Raw genomic sequence first — 18,412 nt, 5'->3', positions numbered from 1 at the left:
AAGCTACCTTGCTACCAAAAACAAATTTATGAAACGTTATCTAAGATATCATACATAAAAAGAACAATCCTAGAGCAACAAAATTACAAGAAAATGCTAAAGTCCACCCATTATTCCCTATAAAATGAAATACTGCTAAGCTGAGTTCTATCTTTATTTCTGGCGCAGGTACCTGTACAACCCAGAAAAGAGACGGAATAATTGTTCCATCCACCTCCACCAAGAACTTTGACAAGGGTGAATGCCATCATTTTTCTCAGAACCAACTAGTTGGACACACTGGTAAGCAAAATTTTGATGGAGAAATGAAACCACGTGTGATATGCCATACAAGATCATATTCATCCAATAGCTGCAAAAAAGGAAAAAAGAAAAAAATGTATATACAGGATCATGCATGAAACCTTTTCCTAATGGTAATTATCAGAAGTGAATTGAGTCTGGCTGATATTAATCTAAATCTGAAGGAAAAGCCCTTTTACTCAAATGATTAGATAATAGAAACAAAAATACATGAAAGAGTCAAGCAAGTGTTAATACAACTCATGTCAAGTGATTTTTCATTGCAGTTCAACTAGAATGCACTGCAGTCAGTAGCATAAGTAGTTGATCCATCCATTGAAGCAAACCTACAGCCTCCTAAGCTTATCACTGTGATCCTGTTGATTCAGTCAAAGAATCAGATCCATCAGTACTGGTAGTCACAGCCATGCTGTGGTTGCTAGTAATTCGCTAGTATACATAGACTGAACAATCTAACAAAATAAAACAGAATCACCAAGATAATAGGCGTTGACATTTCTGTCAGATCAGGAAGTCGAGTAGCTTCTCATATGATCTTATTCCTGATGTCTTCTAGTTTCTTCAGTATCTCCCCTGGGGTTCTGTCCAGTTCATCAGCAATCTTCCTCTGCATGTCTGCAGGCAGTGTGGGGAACTGTTCGCACAGATCTCCGTCAATCACATCCTGCAAAATAATCCCATAAATGTAAACATCATTGACGCCTTGCCACCAAATGACAAAGTAGATACAGACTAGTAACTGCTGACAACTTGAGACCATTAAGTTGCAAGTCCTATCCCTCATTATGGAATAGAAATGGAAGAATGGTCTGCAGATGCAACCAGAAAAAGCAAACTAATACGTAGCAGCAATAACCAAAGCACCAGCTAAACAAAGGGCTTCTAGAAAATTTTGTACCCTCAATTGTGTTATTCTTCTATTTTTCCAAAGCATCCAAAGGGGAAAATTGTACTCATGGCAAGCAGCCATGGTTTTTTCGATTTTCTCTATAAAAAAGTACATCATGGACAGATCTCAATGTGGAAGTCCACATGTTAACAAATTAACATAATTGTTCCAAAAAGAACAATGAAAAATGCAACCAAGGGTGTCTTCCATGTAAATTCAAATATTTTTCTACCCAAAAATTGTTCTAGACTCAAAAGAGTTGTTTGGTAACTTAGTGAGAATGTTTTAAACCAACCCCCTCGCACAGCAGTGGGGAAGTAGATCCAAGGGCCATCCTGATCATTATAAAGAAAAACAAAAAGAAAATATCTTTTCCTGGTAGCTTAAGAAATGCAGGTGATAGGACATGCCCATGGCACATAAACAGGATGAATATTTTCTTCTTGTGAAGGTTTATGGGTGATGTGGGCCCGGAGGGGTGTGGAGGATGGTGGCGGCCTGGTATGAACTCATGAATTGTGCAGGTAGTCAAGAAAAATGAGTCTCAAATGTTTACCTTCACAGGGAAGTAAGCTGATCTGAAGCCCATGTGATCTCTGCCACACAAAGGTGGGTGCTCTTGCCTCATATGCATCTCCAGATGAGAAAAGAAGTCAACATCTTCCCTAGATGTGAAAGCTAGCAAAGCACCGAGGCTGCCCATGACAGTCCCATAAATGATGCAGTCACCACCCCCTGGTATAAGGGATGCCTTCTGCAAGCATGTGACCACATCACCCACATGGAATTGTACAATCTCCTCTACCTTGTTCGGGGCCCCATTCAGCTTCCCTTGCTCCCACTTTATCTTGCCTCCTGTTGGATCTTCCTCAATCTCATCAGAGACATCCTGTGGTAAACGCACAAAGTACACATTTCCAAATTTGTCGGCACCTGCCATGGTGTCAAAATCTATATGATGGGATGCCGTAAGCCATCTAGGGACACAATCATCTGCAAATATATACAGTTGATTCTCATCCCGTCTGTACTTGCAGTAATGGAATGACTGGAAAGAAAAGGAGCAATGCAGGGTCAGTATAAAAGTTATAAATAGAACAATTATGGCATCAAATAGAAATAATGCTGCAAATTGAACTAGTTGGTCATCTCAGAGAGGAAGAACCACAAAAACAAAATTGTCAGTTTCCAGAATGAGAACCAGAGAAAATTACCAATTTATTAAATACAGACAACAAGCCCAAAACTCAAAAGAGAAAGGGCCCAAGAAGGTTCCAATCTGCACACTTCCTCTCCTGTGCACCCCAACCCACAAGAAAAAGGAAGAAAACAGAAAAACACACCCACTCCCACACACACAGAAGTGAGTCAGATTTCAACCAAGCTTGTTATTTAAGCCTAAAACCTGGATGAGCATGCTTTTCCAAATAAGCACACTTCAACCCACCTAAAATGAGCATTTTAATTTTTTTTACAAAAAAAAAAGGGAGGGTGGGAGAGAAAAAAAAGATCTAAAAGATTCACATCATGTCAAAACCACTAAACCGAGCATTTAGACAAATAATACTTTGAAAAAAAGGTATGTTCGATGAAAATATAGTAGATAAATTAAGCCATATGTCACTTTAATTGCTAAAAGCCTAAAGTCCACAAACTAAAATGCAGCTCAGGGTACAAACACCAAAGTTAGAAAAACTCATAACCATTGATATTTTCTTTCATAAATAATTGGGCATCAACAAGTATGATATTGAAACTGGAACCCACAAACACAAGAGGATGGGTTTTTCTATGCAACAAGGAGAGAAACCATTAAACTAAAACATCCTAGGGTTTACAGTCAGTAAGAGTACCTGAGGTTCTTCTACTTACAAAGCCACATGGATCCTTCTCTTTTTATTTCTAAAAAATAAAAAGAAAGTGCTACAAAGCATGGGGAACATGGATCCTTCTCTCTTATATTTTCAGCTTGTTGCTCACTTAGTATACTACCTCACTCATGAAATTAAGGGTCATGGTTCTTTTGTTTCCCAAATCCAGTCCTAGTAGACTGTAAAATCTCAACCCCATGAATTTTTACAAAGAACAATAGAGAAAAACCCACTGCTTGCTTCATAAAAGTAGACAAGTTTTTGTGCCCTCAGAAGTACAAGAAATAATAAAGCCAAACTAAGACATGGAAAGGAAGAGGGCAGACTTGAAGGCATAATTTCTAAGAGTTTACAGGTTCATACTGCTGTTTGAAAACACATCTCAAGATCTCAGACTTATTCCCCTAACTCATTTTGGGTTTTCTAAATCCTATTTGATGCCTCATTCTACAAGATCCACATCATGGGCTCTAAGAAACAGATGTCCACTGGTTTTTTAATGCTGATGACCATGCTATAGTGCTTCAAAACTACTATTTTCACTCTTCTCCTATTCGTTTATTTTTTGTGCTCATTCTCCAGAACTAGGCTACAATTCTAAATCTCAACTGCCTTCTCCATGGAATGGTGACATTGGTGTTTTTGACTTTCCTGTTTTGAGATGCTTGACATGTTGGTCTCCGTTGAATGTTTTTATTGTGCATGTGAATGAGTGATTAGACTGTGTCACAGTGTGCCTAAGCCTTGTGCCTCACGCTTAAACCTCACAAGGTCTTATTGCATTCCTTCCAACCATTACGAAGTCCAAATAGAATAACAAATATATGCTAACAATCAGTTTCTGCATCAAACATTCACATTCAACAGTAATTTATAAGAAACATACCTCTTGGATATCACCAACATAAATCCGATCACGGTATGTGTGAATAGAGACAATAGTGTTTGGGAAAAGTTTATTTTCACATTTTCTGAGCAATCTCCTCTTCCCAAGATCATATAATCTGAGTACAGGTCCAATGCCAGCAAGTAGTCTTCCTTGGTATTGGCACAAAGCAAGAGGAACGCCCTCTATTTGCGTCTTGTGTAAAAGTTCAAGGGATTTCCCATCCTCCACAAATCTATAGATATGAATAAAACCAGCTGAAAATCTTTTCTTTGGCCAAAATTCCAATTTTTTCGCCGTACCAACTGCCAAGAGAGTACCATATTCCTTGTCATGAAAATTCACGGTACAGACACTAAATGCAGCTTCATTATCCTGGAGCTCTAACAGACAGGTTGTGTTTGCACTCCTTGGATCAAGAACTCTGATGCATGACACCCACTTGTCTGACTCTGCCTTTGGATAGCCATATTGCTCATCAGAAAGAGGATCGTCCTTATCCTCATCATCACCACCATTTTCCATTTGTTCCATATTGCCATTCGCATTCTCTCCCATCCCAGCTGCCTCTAAGAATTCCTTTCTTGCAGCTTCACGCTCTTCTGCAGTAAACGCCCCCTGATCACTCTCAACTGTAACCAATAATTTCCGCTTGGGGTGAAAGACAAACTTCCTTGGAGTATATCTCAAAGGTATCACAGTTTCATTAAATGTTTCCCCCAGTCGCTCAATTGTGAAAACTCTTAATGCGTCTCCAGCTACAGCAACAACACCTTCCGCACACTGATCAGATGAAAAGGAGGCAGCATATTCAAGTGTCTCATATGAAAGAGGAGTCAACAAGAAATGCCCCTGGTGGATATAACCAAGCCAAGGCCGACTTGACAGGCAAAGCATCGCTCGCCTTCCTCTCACAAGACAAGAGAAAAGCTTGGGAGCTCGCAGTCCTAGGAAACGGGAACGGGTATCAGAAAGCTGACCTGTGACCATATCAACTACAGTTCTAAACAGAACACCATTCTGTAGCCCAGCATTTAGAAAAACACTGGCTGGGTGATCAGCACCATCCTCCCCACCTGTAGATGCCTGTACTTCAAGTAATAGGAGAGATTCCGGAGGAGAAGACACACTCTGCACACTCAAAACCTGCATACAGTCTTCAGGATCCAAAGATAGGATGCGGATTGTATTGTCATATGACCCAACTGCAAGGAAACGGGACCTCTGCCGCCCTTCAGGTACTGGAGCAATGTCTAGACATGCTACATCACCTGACATTTCATGCTTTTCAACCTCAATCAGCTGACCTGTAATGTCCATCTCAAAATAGATAAGCTCCCCTCCACTTAGAGCAATGACCACTTGAATCCTATTTGAAGCAACCTTCACAATCGTCCTTTTCCCTGGAGTTTTCCACTCATTAATACGTCCGTCTTCTCTTATATGCCTAATACCATTGGGATGAACTTGCATTAGAGAATCATCTCCTAACAGAGAAACAGCAAGCGATGGCGTGGTGTCAAGAAACCCACTATCGCTAACTTCTTCAACTGTCTCACCAATTGAAAGAACAAGGGTTGCATTAGCGAATGAGACAACAATATATGCATCAAATTCATCATTTACATTCTTCTTAACTGTCCAGACAGCACTCGGAATACCAGGGAGCTGAGACACAGCCATTTCACTAATGGCCAAACCTGGTCTCAGTATCCGCAAAGAAGATCGAGGGCCTCGACCACAAAGTGTGAATATCTGAGGGGTCTCTTCCTCAAAGAAGTTATTAACCTTCATGTCCATGATTGGCATCAAGCTCTCAACTTGGTCAATTCTGACAAGATTCTTAAGACCCCGAGGCTGAAAGAATACAGGTTGGAAACCTTCTTCTGTTTCCATCAGTGTGGCTGATGAAGATTCCACATCTTCGTCATCTCCTATTGCTTTAAACTGGTACAAAGCATGGTTCCCAAACTCTGAAGCTGCAAACAAAAACCCAGTTTTTAGAACGCACATGGCAGCAGTAACTGGCATTGTATCAAAATACTTAATCTTCAGCTCTGTAACACGTTCATTTTCATGGTCTTTTTCGTGTTCTAGTGTGACCTTAAATACATCCCCATACTCTGTCTGCAACAAAAAGAAGAACATGGATTTCTGCCTGTGAGTAGCAGCAGATACTATAAGCACTCCACGCTCTGCTGGTAAATCAGCTCGTCTAGGAATAACAGCCCGAATATCAGGGTGGCCTTGGTTCTTATAAATAACAAAGTTCTCAGCACAGACAAGGACACCACTAGGGCCATCAGCACCTCCAGGAACCGTTACTAGCATGTTGGCGCCATTGTCAATCGGCCCCGACCATTTTCTAGATACGTGATTAAGACCAAGATCGAGCTCATAGAAGGTAAGGTGTTTCTGAGCTTCGTTTGCCGCCTGCCCAGTCGAATCCTGATCAGCTTCAGAGTAATCGAGCTCAATCGCAGCGAAAATGGGGTTATCAAAACCGCAATCAACACCACAAACCGAATACACAATGGTGTGAGACTTATGCGCCTCCAAAGGTGAAGAAATGGTGAGTCGCGCAGAAGTATCCCTGTTCAAAACGTACACGAGCTTCTGCTTCTCGCAAGCAGCAATCATTACCGCTCGACCCTTGGGATCCACAGCCAGGTACTGCCCAGGAACAATGCGACGACACCCCGATTTCCCAAAAGTCTCTTGATGGATTTTTTCGAAAATATTCTTCTCTTTGTTATACTCGAGTATCACGATTCGGCCAGAATCGGAACCAACAACTATGTAATCTTTATTAGAACCAGTTAACCTAAACTGGGCTAAAGAGCGAATGGCACCAAATACCTCCACGGAGAGAATAGTTTGGATTTTTCCATTCTCATCAGGTCGCAAAAGATCAAGAACCTTGCCTCTAGCTACAATTATCTCTTGAGATTTCCCACCGATGAAGCTCCCATTGGTGGCACAGACGACCCCTGTAGCCCTTTGCAGGGTGAGGCTATAGAGGTACATGACGACAGCTCCAGAAACCCTACACGTTTACTGGAAACAAAAACCCTAGATTCCAAATGAAAAAGAGATTAAGCAGAGCTAAGATTGAAGACTGTAACTGTAAACGAAACAACCAAAGAGAACTAAAACTAGACTGACCTGAAGGATAAATCTGACGTCGATAGACTGGTTTTCCCTCCAGCGAAGAAGAAGAGTAAGAGCAGCGGTGCAATTTGAATGAGGTAAACGCCGGAGAGCGGGGGGTTTTATTTGCAGCAGCCACTGTGGCTGCAGCCAACGGTTTGTCGTAAACATTTTTAATTTTGCATTTGAAGGGTTTAAAGTGTACTAATTTACAAATCAGACCCTTCATTTATCCGACTCCCAAATTCCTATTTCATTTTGTTTGCTCAGATCCCCATGACTTGGGACTAGGCTGTCGAGAAATTAGAGCACTCCGGTGACATAACCCTGTCATCGCTTATCGTTAAAACTCTATTTCGGTCAATTTCATTTAGTTCTGAGTTTCTAAGTTTCAAATGTCAAGAATCCTCTCGTTTGTCAAATCTCGAATTGATGATTCGATTCTTTAGAATCTTCATTTAGCATTTTTGGAGTTTCAATTCTCCCATATCTTACTCGAATGTTAGTGTCACACCTCACTTAGCCGAATCCGGTCATTACCCGAATACCCATGGGGTGATACACTACAAAACCACGATTCAATGACAATTTCATACAAATACATGATATAGCATAAATTCAAGGACAAAAAAATCAAGTCTCAAGAAATCTAGAATATTATGATTACAATTATCTATGTCTAATGCTAGTCTAATAAATAAACATCAAGGTTTGAAAATAAAGAATAGTTGTTTGCAACAAAAAATGTTTAAGAATCCTGATAAAAGATACCATCGCCTCTCTCAAATGGTATTAACGTGTAAATATAAAATAGTGCCATAAATGACACTAAATCCTCCATTTGAAAGGAGTTCTCATGACCTGTAGAGTAATCTAAAGAAACATATATATATATATTTTTTTTTTTTTTTTTTTTTTTTTTTTTTTTTTTTTTTTTTTTTTTTTTTTTTTTTTTTTTTTTTTTTTTTTTTTTTTTTTTTTTTTTTTTTTTTTAAGATGATAATATGATAAATGACAAAATATGATAAATGCATAATTATGATGTTGTGCTCCTAACTATATCATGAAGTCTCTATAGTAGACACGTATTAAGTTAAACATCAATCTCCTTTGGGCCAGTCGCTCTTCCTCAACAAGAGATGTCTATTGCCTTCTCCGCGGTTTTTGGATAAAGTCATGTCAAGCCATGGTTGGGGGTATAAGTCACCACTGTCACAATATCGTTTGGCATGAGATTTGGCGCGTGTCAGGGATAACTCTAGGCCCAATGCAAAATCATACGGTCCTTGTACTACATATGGTCCCAATATCTCCCATTATGCCTAGTGCCATTTTGGTTCGATAACCTTCCCACCTATGAATGATATCCTCAACGAGAGGCATCTGTTGGATTCCATTTCTTAACCCAATGGTCATCCACATAAAATGGACATGATACTCTCCATGTCCTCTTAAGGTTTGGTTACCAGTCTTGAGCACCTAGAAGCCCTTATCTATTATATGCAACCCTACCAATCTATGATGATAATGGGCATGCATGACACACAGGACCCAACCACTAACATCACGGGTTACCTGGCTTCAATACTCCTACTGGAAGGGTAGTAGCACTCATAGGGATATCTAGCCCAACACTTCTAGACACTTAATATTTGTGTATCTAGATCTAGATGCATCTATATAAGGTCATTAGGGTAATGGGTGGACTCGCAACCCTAGTTGGTAAAATAGAATAAGAGAATCAATTCCAACCAATATCATTCATTCTCATACATTCTTATATCATTCTCATATCACCAATATAAGATTTGAAAAAATTACCCAAAAAAAAATATAAGATTTGAAAAGAAAGAACAATAATCATTCACATATTCTTACTTTTCGTTCGCACAAAGTCACACACAATCACATAATAATAGATATCAAAATAAAGCAAGATATCATCAATGAAATTGAAATAACGATATTAAAACATACAAGATATGGTTAGTTTATTCCTCACCTTTTGATTTGGGTTTCGTTCTCCAAAGTCCCAATTTTCACACTCAAGAGTTGGAGATTATACTCAAAATATTCCTAATCAAATAAGAGAAATAGTAGATATTAATTTGGGAACCAATTGGGTTTCAAAAGAGATCCATAATCATGCTTCCCGAACCCAATCTGTTAAATGGCCTCAAACCCATCGTTTTCAACCTGTTTCGGCAAAAATCCTTATTTCACTTCTGATTCGAAGTCAAATAGAAACGAGACTTTGGAAACTTCTAATTAACAGTAATAGGGTCCTAAAATTATTAGCAATTTGTCCCAATTTGGTCTCAATAGAAAATCCCCAAATTTTACTCTCGCGAGTGCCCGCGGGAGGCAAAATGCGAAATCGTTTGTAACAAATCGCACAAACAACTTCCAAACTAAAGGGAAACATGAATAGAATTAATTGTAAGCATTCAATGCATCCATCGTACCCCAACTATCAAAGTTTATCATTTATTATGAAGAAGACATCATAAACCTAGGTTTAGAGAAGAGAGGTTGAAGAACACTCACCTTTGTCAACAACTCCACGATAATTAGAGCCTCAACGCGTTTTCATGTGGATGGAATCCATAATTCTTCTTGGTTTCTCCTCCTCTTCAAGTCTCAGCCCCACTCTAGCATTAGAAAATGCGTATTGGGGTGAGTAGAGTCATAAAATAAGGTTTTAACCACCCAAATTCCCAAAATTGCCCTGAAACTGGGGATGGGCGGTTGACTCAGACCTAGCAACCGGTCTGATTGATTGGCCCTTGGTCGACCCCTTAACCAAGGTTTGATTCTGGTGATTCTCCGCTTGAAAGAAAGGTCTTTCGAATATCTACGTTTGGGTATATTTACCTCGTCGATTTCCAGATGTGCCAAAATTGCATTTTAATGCCTTCGTGATTGACCTTCTCTCTCCTCTTAAATTCTAGTAGAGATGTCGAGTCATGACTAGGGTCCTCCACTCAAATTGGGTTGGTCTCCAAACCTTTGAGCTTGACTTGAATGGCCCATAGTTGTCATCTACTCGAGTTCCAAGTTTGCGGTCTTGAAACCATGGGTTAAAGAGTTAGAAATCCGGGGGATTTCACAGTTAGTTCTTGGCGATTCATCTTCTTCAAGAATCGTTGGATTAACTGAGTTTCTCTTTCGGATTGCATCTTTACATTTGTTTTTTTATTTTCCCCTAAATTGGGTTCTACTCTCCCCTTGAGAAAAACCTTGGAAATTCCCCAAATGCATAGGATACTCCACTAGAACCTGTTCATAGAGATTGTCCAAAAAATCATGATAATTATTGTAGCCATAGATCCACAACCAGTTCCAAAGATTAATCTAGCAAGAATCCTTAGCAGACAATTGTTTTTTCTCTATGGTTTACTTGACATTGAATAAATACGAGGATTTGCTGGTTGTGAATGTTGCTAGTTGGATACACTTCTTAATATGAAGGTCCAAGAATAGACAATAATCATTTAAGAAGAGTTTCTAGCGAACAAGCTCATTGACACAAACACGTCCACCTTTGTGCACATCTCTGATAGATTGATTCGGTAAGAAATCAATGGAATGGATGGTCTCACAGTTCCAGAGTCACTCAACCTAACTTCCAAGATTTTGGTGCTACCTAGATGGATCCTAACATTGTTCCCCTTTGTGTCACCAAGGTTAATGTCCATAGAGGTATCAAATTCAATAGCAAGAACTCTTGTTTCTCCTTTCTCCACTCCACAGGTAAGCCCAAAGGATCTCCCATTGAACAAATTAAAAGGAAACTAGTCGAAGAAAAAAATGAAAGCAAGCTCATCACCATCTTGCGGCAAAATCAAGAAGGGTAAATAAATAGAGAAAAACATCGGCTGTGGGGAAATCGAGATGTTTACGTTTTGATCTTTCGCATTTGGGGGTAGAGGGATCCATCTCCATCCAAGTCGTGGGAATTTGAGCAAGCAAAATGAAATAGGAATTTGGGAGTCGGGTAAAGGAGGGGTATGATTTTGTAAATTAGGGGATTTGGGAGTTGAGTAAATGAGGGGTCTGATTTTGTAAATTAGTAAACTTGAAACCCTTAAAACGTAAAAAAAAAATAAAAATTGTATTTACAAGTAAACCCCCGCCATCTGATTCTCAAATTTTCGATCTTATTTTGATTACGTGGTGTGGTCACCACCGTTGGCAGCAGCCAGCAACAGCTGCTGCAAATAAAAATCCCTCGGAGGACTGATGCAAGGGAACCGAATCGGGTTTAAATTTATTGTCTCCATTTTGCACCTCTTGGTACCACAATGCATCCCCCATTTGGCAGATGCCCCCTAAAATGTTGACACTTAGAAATTTGAAATCGGGGGGCTGAAATTTATCCAAACCCCCCCCCCCTTTTTAACAGGCGTTTTTATGTATTGGGGATGGGGGTATTACGTTATATAAGGTGGGGATTTGTCTCCGGCCCCGAAAGGATTCGAACTCTGACCTCCTATTTGGAGTTTTTGGGGTTTGCCAACTAAGCCTCCTCTCGAGGTTAATTTTATCCCAAATGCTCCCACACAACCTTGAACTCTGGATCCTCCTTCATTCAAGACATTGATGAATTCTTTTGTTTATCCAAGCAATTCCCGGAAGATGCCACGTGGGTCCTTCAAAGTTCAACGTACATGATTACACTCGCTCCTATGAACATAGTCGTTGGATCCTTTAGGATCCATGTGTCACCTTCTAAGAACGGTACTGTAACAAACCAAAGATTCGACAACGGTTGTTGTCTTCTTCTTCAGTCCCTTACCAACATAGTGCTTTTTCGAAAGAGTAGAATATCCATATAGTTATGTGAAGTATCTATTATACCCTTTTAATTACAAGAGTCAATCAAAACAAAAATGAAACTTGTTTGAAAAGCGTCTTGATGCATCCAAATTTGGCTAGATCTCGTTGATTAGTAAACCAGATTGCAAAATAGAAAGAATGAGTGCTGGCCTACCTAGGGTGGTCCGTAGGCTGCCTCTGATGATCAAGTCAGTCTGGTTTACAACATCAAGGAGACTTTGTGTAGTTGTAGAGCCTTATAATCAATGTGAACATAATTGAATTACCTTGGGAGAATGGGTTTCAATAGGCAAATTTTTAGTGGCACCCCTTAAGTGACCCTAAAAGTAATGCCACCACTTGAGTTACCCAATTTATCAATTAGACGTCCTATAGGGAAAAAATAAATATGTTAGTGACACACCCTGCTATTAGGAAATAAAAGTTAAGTGTTGATGTAAGCAAGTTTAACTTTTCAGATAGACAAGAATACATTGAAAGAAAAACCCTATACTTGATTTGTCTTTGCCTTCCTCTACCTGTGAAATTCCCTTGGATTTCTAACCCTTTAACCCATGATTTTAGGACCGCGAACCCACCCGAACCTCGAGTCGGCAACAACTTTGGACCATTCGAATCGAGCCTGAAGGTTCGAAAATGGACTCAATGCTAGTGGATGACCCTAGTGATGACTCAATACCTCTTCTAGAATTTAAGAGGAGAGAGAAGGTCAATCATGAAGGTGTTAAAAGATGATTTTGGCACATTCGGAAACCGACGATGGAGAATCTAATCGATGAGGTAAATATACCCAAACGTAGATATTCAAAAAACCTTTCTTTCAAGTCGAGATTCACCAGATTTGGACCTTGGTTGACCTCTCAACCAAGGGCCGGTCGATTGGACCAATGGACCGGTCTGGATCCACCACCCACCCCATTTTTGGGGCAGTTTCGGGAATTTGGATTTAAAAACCCTATTTTAAGCTTTATTCATAGCTACACGGATTTTATGTTGCTAATGCGAGGTTGAGGTTTGAAGAGGAGGAGAAACCAAGAAGAATCTTGGATTCCATCCACATGAAAGCACGTTGAGACTTGAATCATAGCAGAATCTTTGGGAAATGTGAGTATTCTTCAACCTCTCTTCTCTAAACCTAAGTTTGTGGTTTTTCCTTCACAACAAATGTTAGATTTCATTAGTTGGTGCTTGTTAGATGCAATGAATGCTTGCAAATAGATTTATTTATGTTTATCTTTGGTTTAAAAGTGGTTTGTGCGATTCGTTGCAAACGATTTTGCATTTTGACTCTCAGAGATGCCCATGGGCACTCACGAGAGCCAGATTTGGGGCTTTTTGATTGAGACCAAATTTGGGACAGATTGTTTATACTTTTAGGACCCTAGTATTTTTAATTAGAAGTCCCCAAATTTTCGTTTCGATTTGACTTTGAATCAGAGGCGAAATAATGATTTTTGCCCAAACTAGGTGAACTGCGAGTTTGAGGCCATTTAACAAGTTGGATTCGAGAAGCTTGCTTATGGACCTCTTTTGATTCCCAAATTAATATATACTGTTCTCTATGTGATTAGGAGTATTTTGGGTATAAACATTGACTCGCGAGTTTGAAAATTGGGGCTTTAGAGAACGAAAATCTAATTGAAAGGTGATGAATAAACTATTTATGTCTTGTATGTTTAATCTCGTTATTTCAATTTCATTGAGGAGATCTTGCCTTAATTCTTATAATTATTGTAAAGTGATTGTGTGTGACTTTGCACGAATGAAAGGTAAGAATATATTAGTGATTATTGTTCTTCTTTTCAAATCTTATTTTGATAATATGAGAATGTATGAAAATGAATGATATTGGTTGAGATTGATTTCCTCATTCTATTTTACCAACTAGGGTTGTTGGTTCGCCTATTACCCTAGTGACCTTATATGGATGCATCTAGACTTAAGCACATGAATGCTAGGTGTCTAGAAGTGTAGGGCTAGATAACCCTATAAGTGCTACGACCCTTTCCGGTAGGGGTATTGAAGCCGGTTAACCTGTGATGTTAGTGGTTGGGTCTTGTGTGTCAAGTAGACCCACTGTCATCATAGATTGATAGGGTTGCGTATAATAGATAAGGGTTCCTAGGCGCTCCAGACCGGTAACCAACCCGTGAGAGGACATGGAGAGCATCTTGTCCATTATATGTGGATGATCATTGGATTAAGGAATGTGATCCAACAAATGCCTCCTGTTGAGGATACCATTCATAGGTGGGAAGGTATCAAACCAAAAGGGCACTAGTCATGAGGGGAGATATCCAGACCATATGTAGTACGAGACCGTATGACTTTGCATTGGGCTTAGAGTTATCATTTACACGCGCCAAATCTCATACCAAACGGTGATGTGAGAGAGTGGTGACTTATACCCCCAACCGTGGCTTGATGGACTTTACCCAACAACCACGGAGAACTCAATAGATGTCTCTTGTTGAGGGAGAGTGAATGAAACCACCGAAAGGAGATTTGTGTTTTACTTAATGCATGTCTATCATAGAGACTTCATGATAGAGTTAGTAGCATAACATCATAATCATGCACTTATTATATCAATGTCATTACTTACATGATCCCCTTGTGAATATGATGTGGAAATTGTGATTGAATACATGATATGAGTATTTAGTTGACCTCACTGAGTTCTGTGTAACTCATTCCTTTATGTGTGTGTTTCTTTAGACTTTTCTACAGGATATGAGGACCCAACACCCATGGAGGATCCATTGGCGGTAGATTACCATGAGGGCATGATTGGAGAAGATGTGGATGCACATGATGCTTCATGCTTGTGTCAGGATTATTCTTATGGAATCACCTTCCATTAGAGATTTTCCTTAGAGTTATTCCATTGCAAACAAACTACTTTTCTCTTCAAACTCTAATGTCTATTTGATCAACATTAGCTAACTTTTAACTTTAGTTGTTGGATGATTGTAAGTTTAATATTTTAGATTTTGATTTGACATTTAAACTTGATTTACTCTTGTCCTTGGAATAATGCTATATCATATATTTGTATGGAATTATCATTTAACCTAGGTTCTGTAGTTTATTACCCCCACGGGTATTTAGGTATGATCGGATCCGGATGGGTGCGGTGTAACACTACCATCTACAACCACCCCTCTTTTTCCATTCCTCCATCTTCATCATTTCTATTTTCAGATGATTTTTTTTCACTCTCGTTTGCCATCTTTTCCCCATAGAATGTGGGGGTAATATTGGAAATGAATAAATAAAAACTAACTAAAACTAATGGTGTAACTAATAGGGGGTGATTGATAAATTGGATAATTCAGGGGGTGGCACTGAAAATTTCCCTTTTAGGTATTTATTGATTAACCTAATCAATACGGACCATCGGATGATAGTGGCCTGGTTTGCTTAGAATCACGCGATCTTGGCTTCGTAGCGGTATCTGTATCTAATAAGGTAAGTCTCCTCCCAGCATCCTAATCTTGATCATTTGAGATTAGATTTCCTTATATATACCTATCACGTTCCAAGTATCCTGTGGGGCATGGGATCCCCACATTTTGCAATGTCACAACCCTACCCACAGCCTGGTTTCCTATCTTGAGCCTTACATTTCCATACCTTGGTCTCCCAACTAAGTGGGGTCGATCCCCCGATTCCCTCTAACTCGATCCTGAGTGACCCATTCGGATTAACATGTTCAAGCCAGTTTACCAAAACCAGGTGTAATATGATTGATGAAGGAATCATTGTCTTAGCTATTTACATTTGTATGTTCTTCTTGGTTCAAAGAATAATTTCTATTAATTAAAAAAGTAAATAGATACTTCACATTATTAGAAGGGTATTTTTGTCTTTTAAAGTAACTACCCTACCAGATGGAGATCAGACTATCATTTTGATATGTTTTAGAGTGGAATTCATATCATGGGGTAACTCATCTATTACTTATTTGTAGGCTTAAAGAGTTAGAAAACTTAGGAGTTTCGTGTTCTTGCTATAAAAAATTCTTGATGGTTGGTTCCTTAAGGCACCATTTGTTTGCAGAGGTGGGATGGAAAAAATAAATATGTGGGACTCACATATAATGGGCTGGGGGAACAGAAAAGGATTTTGTGGAAAAGTATCAAATTTGGGTCCCTTCATTTGTTATTTTCCGCACTTTTCGAGAATCACGATTCGGCTAGAATTGGAACCAACAACTATGTAAGCTTTACTAGAATCAGTTAACCTAAATTGGGCTAAAGAGCGGACATCACCAAAAACCTCCACGGGGAGAATAGTTTGGATTTTTCCATTCTCATCAAGTTGCAAAAGATCAAAAACTTTGCCTTTAGCCACAATAATCTCCTAAGATTTCCCACTGATGAAGCTCCATTGGTGGCACATACAATACCTATGGCCCTTTGCAGGGTGAGAGTTAGACTATGATGGTACGTGATGATAATAGCTCAGAGCAACCCTCACATGCTTACTGGAAACAAAAACCCTAAATTTCAAACAAAGAAGAGATTAAGCACAACTAAGATTGAAAATTGTAATTGTAAACTAAAAAAACCAAAGAGAACTAAAACTAGACTAACCTAAAGGATAAATTTGATGTCGAGAGACTAGAATTTCCTCCATCAAAGAAGAAGAGTAAGAGTAGCGGTGTTGCACCACTAGCAATTTGAATGAGAGGTAAACCCTGGAGAGCTGATGCAAGAGAATCGAATCAAGTTTAAATTTATTGTCTCCGATTTGCATCTGGGATTCGCCCTTGGCTTCTAGAGGATTCAAACTTTGGCCTCCTACTTGATCGTGTTGGTAACCAATCAAAAATAAAATCCTATACTAATTTAGCTAGCAGAAAGTTCGGGGTCGAACTATGGGGAACTAAAAGGCTAAGTTACTAAGATTGAATTCAACAAAACTTAATTTAAATTAATTCTATTAATCAATGCAAAAACTTTAACTATGAATACGTGAAGATCTTTGGGATTTTGAATCCCCAATGCTTTTCATTGACCGATATGACTCTATGCTTCAAAACAAAGGATGGCCTTTCCTAGATATGCCTTATCTTTGCAAGACTATTGTCCTTCACCGAAGCTTAGCATGCTTAGTTTGCTTAGCTAGAGAACATCTTTGGTTAGACTCAAACACAATCAACTAGAAGATATAGAACAATCAAATCAATGAAATAAGCAATGGTTCATCTACATCCCAAAGAAAAATAACTAGCTACTCATTATAACAAATATCATCAAGCAAATAAAGATGAAATTTAGAGAGAGAGAGAGAGAGAGAGAGAGAGAGAGAGAGAGAGAGAGAGAGAGAGAGAGAGATGTGGTCTTCTTCTTGAGCAATGAGAGAGATGAGAGCCAAGATCCGTGTTTGTTGTCTTCTTCTTCTCCTTTGTGGTTGGCTTCTCTTTTATGTATCCAGCATAAAATGAATTTTACCCATCAATTTGACCTTTATGCCTTGGATTCTGAAAAAACTCAAAACCTATTTTCGTTATCTTTCCATAGCATCTTGAATCACCGCAATCCGAGTTCATTGGAGAGAGATATGCCCAAAATACTCAAGATGGGTCTGTTTACACAATTTTCAGATCTTATTACCAATTTTGTTCCTTGGACCTCCATCTATTTCCAATTTGGCTAAGATTCATGTTCTCCTTACATAAATTAAGTTGGATCTTAGCATTCATGATTTGTTGGGCAGAAAACTTGAATCCCATGATTTAAAATCCACCAATATCTAATATATTTGCCAACTTTGCTCCACATTATCTCTAATAACCAAAATCACCTTCTTCCTAGAAAATACACAAAAATACTCAATTAGCTCTCTTTTAATTAACTATGTATGGAAAATAAAATCAAATAAATAATGATAAATGCATGCTTATCACTACTTGGAGTTGTTGGTTTGTTGCTAACTAAGCCACCTCTCGAGGAGTCAAGATTAATTTTATCCAAATTCTCCCACACAACCCTGAGCTCTGGATCCTCCTACATCCAAGACATCAATAAATTTTTTGTTCTCCCAAGCAGTTCCCAAAAGATACCACATGGATCCTTCAAGATCCAATGGTTATGATTACCCTCACCCTTGTGAACATAGTCATTGGATCCTAAGGGATCTGTGTGTCACCTTCTGAGAGCCATACTGTAACAAATCAAAGATTCTACAACTGTTGTTGTCTTACTTCATCAGTCCCTTATCAGCATATTGCTTGGTCAGGTTAGGATAGTATTTATAGTGTTAAATCCTTGGTAAGCTTTAACATTTTGCTATATCAAGGTAAGAAAATAAAATTGCCGTGTGTTAAGAAGAGATTGCTATTGTCAAAACGATTAAAACTCTTGACCTTTCAGTGGTCAGGTTAGGGTAATATTTACATGTGTCAAATCCTTGGTAAGTTTTGACTTTTTGCTCCGTCAAAGTAGGAGAAAGGTTTGAGCATGTGTC

General features: G+C 38.9%; 1 protein-coding gene across 1 annotated transcript; it reads right to left on the bottom strand.

Moving 5' to 3' along the window:
- Positions 1–462: 462 nt before the first annotated feature.
- LOC149022835 (spliceosome-associated protein 130 A) lies at positions 463–7,244 on the bottom strand. Its single transcript, XM_089150732.1, has 4 exons — positions 7,115–7,244; positions 3,950–7,021; positions 1,749–2,240; positions 463–967 (listed from the first exon to the last, which is right to left on the bottom strand). The coding sequence occupies exons 2-4, from the start codon at positions 6,974–6,976 to the stop codon at positions 830–832; spliced, it is 3,657 nt and encodes a 1,218-aa protein (XP_089006858.1). The 5' UTR covers positions 6,977–7,021; positions 7,115–7,244; the 3' UTR covers positions 463–829.
- Positions 7,245–18,412: the final 11,168 nt, after the last annotated feature.

The sequence above is a fragment of the Hakea prostrata genome, chromosome 3, assembly GCF_041222555.1.
Source record: "Hakea prostrata isolate BN-2017 chromosome 3, UWA_Hpros_2, whole genome shotgun sequence".
NCBI classification, from domain to species: domain Eukaryota; kingdom Viridiplantae; phylum Streptophyta; class Magnoliopsida; order Proteales; family Proteaceae; genus Hakea; species Hakea prostrata.
The sequence above is the reverse complement of the archived record's forward strand: the minus strand, read 5'-3'. Positions and strand labels throughout refer to the sequence as shown.